At 45.7% G+C, this 8,174-nt stretch overlaps 1 protein-coding gene across 2 annotated transcripts in view; it reads right to left on the bottom strand.

Moving 5' to 3' along the window:
- Positions 1 to 2,539: 2,539 nt before the first annotated feature.
- LOC143292545 (uncharacterized) overlaps positions 2,540 to 8,174 on the bottom strand; it is a 303,485-nt gene continuing 297,850 nt past the window's right edge. For both annotated transcript variants that reach the window (XM_076602943.1, XM_076602944.1), the window contains exon 8: positions 2,540 to 3,527. In XM_076602943.1, the coding sequence (XP_076459058.1) occupies positions 3,422 to 3,527 (106 nt within the window). In that variant the 3' untranslated portion in view covers positions 2,540 to 3,421. The remainder of the gene's footprint in view (positions 3,528 to 8,174) is intronic.

Below are 8,174 nucleotides of genomic sequence, written 5' to 3'. Positions count from 1 at the left end.
TCAAATATGTATACATCATATCTTCCCTCACGTCTCGACAATGTTTGACACTGTTGAGAACTTCATCATTGCACAGGGGATATTTGAGGTAAGGTCTGGCGATCTTTTCTTCTTTTCTCTCAGCCTCTTCCCCTCCTTCCAAACCAGGTATTGTGGAAGTTATTCGTTTCATCAACTGGCTCGAACTAGTTTCTCGACACGACCGACAAATCAAAACAAAGAACCTATGGGTTTGCTAACAATGGTCCTTGAGAAGTTTGATCTTAACCAATACGTTTCCATGACGAATTCAGTTTTATCCGTGTTGTTCATCTCCAGCCAGCCACAAAAGGCTACATCAAGATTGAAAGCGCGCTGTCAGCAAAACTCTTTACATATTGAAAGAAATGACTGAAACATTTCAGGCCATTAATTTTGTTTTAGAAAAAAAAGAGCACATTCCATAATAGGTGGTTTAAAAACGAATCAAATAGTCAGTTACTGAGCAGTTGCTTTCCTAATCCGCTTTGCCCTTTGCCACTTTGCCATGCCTATCGGTGTTAACGATTAAATATTAGAAATTCGAACCATAACTGCCATGTGGTGACCCAGTACAGCGGGACTTCACTATTATTTTCCAGGACCTGGTATAGATTTGGGAACGGGGAAACTTGGGTGCGAGGTGTTCTTATTTATTTTTAGTTGAGAAAAAGCCCCGACTGGATTGTGTTTTCAGAAAGATTATTGTCGAAGATCTGCCATGCATAATTTAGACGAGCAACGTGTTCACACTGATGAGGACTGTCCCTTTCCCCGTGTTTTCAGTTCAGCATCATTTATCTTCGCCTGCTTTCTCTCTTTAAGCCACCGGTCTGACATAATCGCGTTTTCCGCTGGCTAGAAATTGAACTTGTGAGTGGCATCGTATGCATTGTGCGTGCGTGCGAGTGTGTGCATGTGTGTGTGTGTGTGTGTGTGTGTGTGTGTGTGTGTGTGTGTGTGTGCGCGCGCGCGCCAGCGCGCTGGGCTATTTTCGTTTAATTATAAATCTGGTTTTATGGGGTTTGTTTCGTTTTGTTATTGCCTTGGAAAATTGCGCGTGACTAAACATTGATTTTCTGATTCTGTCTCTATATCGCGCGCACACGCGTGTTAGTGTGTGTGTGTGTGTGTGTGTGTGTGTGTGTGTGTGTGTGTGTGTGTTTATTTCTTGCTTTAACTTTATCTTCTTTTATCATTATACCTCCTTCCCTGTCTTACACAAACACATTCATACTAAGAGTGATTCTGTCCATTTTGCTCTCCTTCTCTGTCTCCTCCGTCTTTGTCTCTGTCTCTCTCCGTGTCTCTCTCTCACTCTGTAGCTGCGCGATTCTCTCCCGTTCTCTTATATTCTTGCTAACTGACATGTCCTTGCAAAACATTCCAAGCCTAATGTCCGCGGCCGAAAAGCCATGGAACAGCAGAGCTGGAGAACAACAACAACACCAACAACAGAACAACAAAGAAAACAACAACAGCTGCTGTGAGGTGTGGCTTTCCAGTTCAATCCCTGAATGTCGTAGTTCACCGTCTTTGTTCTGTGTGGAGACAGAGGACATTTGATCCAGAGCATCATTACGTGCCGTGTAAGCTTACGGAAGTGTTTTTTACACTTACAATCGCACGCACACACACACACACACACACACACACACACACACACACACACACACACACACACACAAGCGACAAGATCACAAACACACGCGCACTAGGCCGACTGCATCAAAAACATATACATGCGCGACTAGAGGTAAAGACACACACACACACACACACACACACTCGCACACACACAGACAGACACACGCACACACGCACACACACACACACACTATTTCACTCTCACGAGTTTTTGGGGATCTCTTTCTTAACTGGGGTTAGTTAATTAGTTGGCTCCAAGCTGCAGTTCCAGACTTCTCAGCCAGCGAGGGACTGACAGAGAGTAGGAAAGGGGAGAGGGGAATTCCTTGTGTGTGTCTTTCAAGTTCCTCCTGCCACCGCTGCCTCAGCGCCTGTTGTTCTGGACAACAAGGAAACAGGATCCACGGCATGATTAACTAAAGTGAAAGCCCACCAAAATAGTTCGTTTTCATTTTTTGTTTCTTCTTCTTACAAAAAAAAAAAAAGAAAAAAAAAGAAGAGCGAAAGCATCTCTTTGTCTCAGTCCATCTTTTCTTTCCTCTTTCTTTGTGTGTGTTGTCTCTTGTGATTCTCTCTCATCCAAAGACGCGCACAAATACATAAAAAAAACCCTGACTGCTCAACAAAATGTGTGTCCTTCAAACCTCCATCACCCATCGACTACCCACTTTTCGCTCCACGTCTACCCCTATCCACTATCTCCGCCTTGTGAGTGAGAACATTGAATGTATTGAACTAAACGACAGTCCACAAAGTTATACTTATGCCCTTCATTTTCCTGCACGATTATTTCAATCTTTTTTTTCCAAAATCTATTTCAGATATATATATATATATATATACATACATATATATCTTGAGAGAGAGAGGGGGGGAGGGGCGGGGGACGGGAGTGGACAGCCAGAAACGGAACGCAAGAGAGGGGAGGCGGAGAGAGGTAACACACATAACAGGATCAATTCTTTCTTCATTCACACCAAACTCAAAACTACTCCTTTTTTAAACCAAGGACTATTGAAATAACTGAGCACGTCCACGCCAATTTCTAATAAACAAACAGAAGGACTCACAGCACAATGACCTATCTGTGCATTAACTAGCTACTCCCTGGTCTTTAGATCTTAATCAATGACGATGACATACAGGGCAGAGGTAGCGGAGACACCAACAGAGAGCGACCAAAGAAGGAATCCAGTGAGAAGCAATTTCATCAAGCAAACAAAAACAAACAAAAAAAATTAATGAACAATACACAAACGGAAACACTAGAGTCCTCCATACGTTTAGTGTGTGTGTGTGTGTGTGTGTGTGTGTGTGTGTGTGTGTGCGTGCGTGCGTGCGTGCGTGCGTGCGTGCGTGTGTGTGTGTGTGTGTGTGTGTGTGTGTGTGTGTGTGTCCGTCTGCATCTCTCCGAAAACGTTTGATTCTTCCATGTAAAAGCTTCTTGTCTTTCGGAGTGTCCGCCAGTACTGGAGTCCACAAAAATGCCTTGTAGTCTCTGAAGCTCTAAAAGCCTCCGAGTCCATTAAAACCTGCAGCCCTTCAGACTGAGAAGTGGCCTGGATCACACAGTACGCTGGCATTAAGCTGGAAGAGGTGCGTAGTAGTGTTCCATGCACGACGAAGGTGAAGAACCAGGTGTGGGGAGGGTAGGGGTACAATTTCACACAGGGAAGGGAGTGAGGGAAGTGGATACATGGGGCCGGACTGCGTAGGAGGACGTACGGGGGTCTCGCTGTCGGCGTGGCGTAGGCATCTAGGTGCTGCTGACGATGCGACCTCTTGCCAAAGAGGTCAAGGCCAAGGCCGCTCCGATCTCCTTCCAGTACATGTCCTCTTGCTCTTCTCCGACTCCTCCGCCACTGTGACACAAACACACACGTAGTATCATCAACATTTAATCTTTAACACACATGCTAAAGAATCAAAAGAAACGCATGGGAAAACAAAGCTGAACAATAAAGACTAAAGGGTGACAGCATTACAGAGGGGTGTGTGAAGAGGGGAAGAAGAAAGAGACAAACAGAGCTTTGCTGAGAAAGTAATGCACGTTTAAATATGTCCGAATTTTCAGACACGATTTCGTGAGCAGCAGCAGTAACTACAATGCCACTACCACAGCATGCCACCACCACTACTACTACTGGGAATGATGATGGTGATGATATTGTAATGATGATGGTGATGATGATGACGAAAACGACGATTAAGGCAAATGCTGGCTGGCATTCACAAGGAACAGATATTCAAACAGTTGTAACGGATTACGTCCTATGACATTACTTAGTTTGGTGCACAAGGGATTCTTTCGGATGAACGAATACTGTCTTGTGTCAGTACAAATGCATGACTCGCTCTATTTCTTTTGCTCGTCACCCCTCAGCCACAATTACCTGTATGGTACTGCAAAGCAGTGAAGTCACAACGTGATGGTTTTGCAGAGGAGGTTATGTTTTCGATCTGGTGTATTGATCTATCGCACATTACGTTATAAAATGTGGACGGGGTTTTTCCTGATATGTTGCGGCAGTGTCAGTTACAAGCCAAGGACCAACCCTTTCGATATCAGTGGTGATAATGATCAGTATCCGGATCCAGAGAATCGTTGAAGACTTCTCCACCATTAGGTAATAAAAGATTCCTGACCAATGAGACAGGGGAGGCAATTAGAAAACTGCACGGTGTTCGTGGAAGAGTACGCTCCACGGAGTGTCCTCTTCTTTGGAATGCTTTCACAATTGTGTGGAGTGATGGCCTAGAGGTAACGCATCCGCGTAGGAAGCGAGAGAATCTGAGCGCGCTGGTTCGAATCACGGCTCAGCCGCCGATATTTTCTCCCCCTCCACTAAACTTTGAGTGGTGGTCTGGACGCTAGTCATTCGGATGAGACGATAAACCGAGGTCCCGTGTGCAGCATGCACTTAGCGCACGTAAAAGATCCCACGGCAACAAAAGGGTTGTTCCTGGCAAAATTATGTAGAAAAATCCACTTCGATAAAGGAAAAACAAATAAAAAACAGCACACAGGAAAAAATACAACCCCCCCCCCCCCAAAAAAAAAAAAAAAAAAAAAAGAAAAGAAAAATGGTGGCGCTGTAGTGTAGCGACGCGCTCTCCCCGGACAGAGCCGCCCGAATTTCACACAGAGGAATCTGTTGTGATAAAAAGAGAAATACAAATATAAATATAAAATCTGCGTGGAAAATGTCGTAGTGGTACTTTTTTCAGCTACGTTTGCTTTGGTCTCCATGTATTTCATTGCACACTGTTGTAAAGATTCGGAATTAATTAAACGGAGCGCCTTCGTTTCGACGTTGGCTACTTTTCGTATTCCACAAGTAAACTGGATAGAACATCTGGTGTGTGTATGTGTGTGTGTGTGTGTGTGTGTTGCCTTATCTGAGAACAAACATCCAAATCACTCGAGGATTGCTGGACAGCTGGGGACTGGGTGATAGTTGGGCGGTGGGTGAGATGTGGTAAACACTCCGTGGCGCAAGACAGGACAGGAGCTTAGTTGAGACAAGCCGGTTCCTGGCCGTGAGCAACATCACGAGAGAGAGGGAGAGAGAGAGACAGAGAGAGAGAGAGAGAGAGAGAATCACGATTAGTCTGACAAATAATGGTGAATTAATTTTGTTTGGAATTCCCAGGTCTAAAGAAAACTCTCCTTGATGACCACAAGCAGAGAAAACCAGCCACCACTATTTCAAAAACATGACACAAATATCGTTTGATGACACCCTTCACACACACACACACGCGCGCGCGCGTGCACTGTTGGTAACTGAACATTGAGTCTTAGCACCATTGTAATTGGCCGAGCGAGTAGATTTATATGAAGAAAGAGAACACCAGGAAATGTAAATAGGGTATAATACATAGCCTAGCTACACCATATCATATACAAGATATGTTCGACCCCCCCCCCCCCTCTCTCTCTCGTTGTTATTGCAGTGACAGATAAAACCTTTTCCCAACCCCTTCCCTTTGTTTTTGGCAGCACATAGAAACTGTCCCCTGATGACGATTATTTTAACAATCGAGAAATCTTTTCAGTTGAACTTTTTCTTCTTGTTTTCTTTTACCCCCACCCCCCACCCCCCAGCCCCCTTCCCCTTCTCTCTTTACTTTCTTGTTAATATCTTGGACAGATATGTATCTTTTGTGATTCGTCTGACACACAGAGAGGAACAAAGAGACACACAGTGTCCAAGCTCCGCTCACGTTGAAGCATTCTCTCCAGCTGCAAAAGGAAGCGGTTGGGGGATGGGGGGTGTGGGTAGGGGTGTTAGTTGGGGGTCGGGGGGGGGGAGGGCTGCAGAGAAAGAAGAATGACGAGGGATGGCACTCTTGCTGTCACCCAGCGCCACCACTCCTATCTTGTTAATGGAGGCACAGGGTGCGGCGTGGAACCCCTGTCTATGGCACAATGCTCTCGTCAAAACCCAAGAAAAGGACTCGCACCCTCTGCACTCCAAGGACCGCTGTTTGGGTTTCCCCTCCATGACTGTTGTGGTAAAGGTCGTGTCCATGTTTTTTTTTTTCTCTGACGACAGACTGATGGAGTGGACCGGGAGGAGAGTGCGCTGTTGTTGGAGAGACGGGTGATATTGGTCTCCATTTCTCATGGTCTGGCTCGCTAAGTGATCATTTTCGTTAACACACACACTGCTTCAGTTATTTATTCATTGTCCACTTAGAGCCAAGCCGACCGCGTGGATCATACTGTGGAAGAAATCACGTTAAAAGAATCCTAAAATTAAAAAGCAAAACAAAGCCCCCCCCCTCCCCTTGCAGCGACTGAAAGATACCACTATGATTATGCCGACAAAAAATAGGAAAGGTCGCCCCTTTAGACAACCCAAAGAACAGAAAATAGTTTAAGATGGAAGAGGATGGAAATACTCTCGTTTTGAAGGATCCTGAAGTTATATCTAGCAACATCAAATTTTGTCTTTCCTACCCTCATGAACAAGAAATTCACACCTTCATTTTCAAGCACGGAAGAAAGCCCAAGTCGCAAGATCACCACGGGTGGGTGAAGCATTGTGAGGAAGAAACGACAGTAAAAGATCCGCCGAGTGTGATCACACACGCGATGCACCATAGCTCTCTTTTCCCACACGACCCCCTCCCTTTCAGCGTCTTAATGCCCATCGTAAATCGGTCAGGATCAAAGGGATTGAGCATGATGTATAACAGGTCAGGGAAGAAGGGAATCGGGGCGAACCATCTCTGTTAACCCGCTTTTGGGAGGAATCAACGACTTGCCAACAACAGCCCATCCCCGCCCCTTCCCTTCCCGCCCCCTCCCCTCCCCCGCTCATCCCTGTCTTTTGGAGTGCCGTTCCAGCCTCTTCATGACTCAGGTTCACACCCCTCCGTGTCCCTCTCTCCCAGTTTTCATAACCTACTTTTCCTCGTCCAGTCTTCCACTCCGTCATTTTCAACTGTCCTTCTCCTCTCTTATCACCCCGTTCTTTCTCCTCCCACGGTCCCACCGTCCCCAGTCGTAGATAATTGCAGGAGTGCTCCGTGTGGGCAACATCATCTGAGGACACTGATTCCTTCACTTGTCTTTCGTTTTTCTTTATTTCTTTGTGTTATGCAACTGAAATGCGTATTGATCTGAGAGAGAGAGAGAGGGAAGGTGGGTGGGCAGGGGGTGAGGGGGGGGGGGGAGGTGGAGGAGTGAGTAAGAGAGGGCCATAGAGACAGAGACACAAAAGTAGAGAGCGACAAAGAAAGAAAGCCAGCCTTAGCAGCAGAACTGTTGAACACATCATCTGTGTCTCTAATGTGTGACCGAACATCCGCAAAAGAGAGGCGATCTTGATTGGTTTGTTCACGAAATTTGTCGTCTACTGACCTGAAACCGACGAACAAAGAATGTATTGCATGTCAGCCCGGATCCCTTTTCTCTTCCATCACATGTAACCTCATAAAATCGTTCCCACTTCACCCAGCTCACCTATTACCCCCACACAACCAAGTGCGTCCACATCTTGTTTCTACTCTGAAAATACAGTCCATATCTTGTTTCTGTCCTTTGAAAAACAGACTGAACAATAAAAAAACGGAGGTGAATTAACATCCGCCCATCGAAGGAAAATCCCTGTGCATGTTTCTGTTCGCGTGGCTTCCCCATCTACGACAGTTTGTGAGCTCCCTTTCAGTGTCGTCATAAACCTTGATACCACAACTTCTGCATGCATTGTTTGACTGACACCGCGTATAATGAAGTGAAAAAAACCTGAAATCCTTGTTCTCTACTGGCATCGTTCTACATTATGAGAAAGGGTTCATGCGCAGCCTTTTACGGCTCCCTTGTCTGAAGGGAGAATGGGCCAACGCAACGTTCTTTTTGAGACCCGCCCAACCAGATTGAAGATGGGTTAATAAGGCAAACTTCTTGTGAACCCTCTTCGCCCGAGGGGACTGTTTTTGAGCCCTTCTCGTTAGCCGGAATAAGGATTTATTAAACATGGCCATTCTAAGCCCACGTC

This window comes from Babylonia areolata, chromosome 18 (genome assembly GCF_041734735.1).
Source record: "Babylonia areolata isolate BAREFJ2019XMU chromosome 18, ASM4173473v1, whole genome shotgun sequence".
Taxonomy (NCBI): domain Eukaryota; kingdom Metazoa; phylum Mollusca; class Gastropoda; order Neogastropoda; family Buccinidae; genus Babylonia; species Babylonia areolata.
Note: the sequence above shows the minus strand (reverse complement) of the source record. Positions and strands in the feature narration are given on the sequence as shown.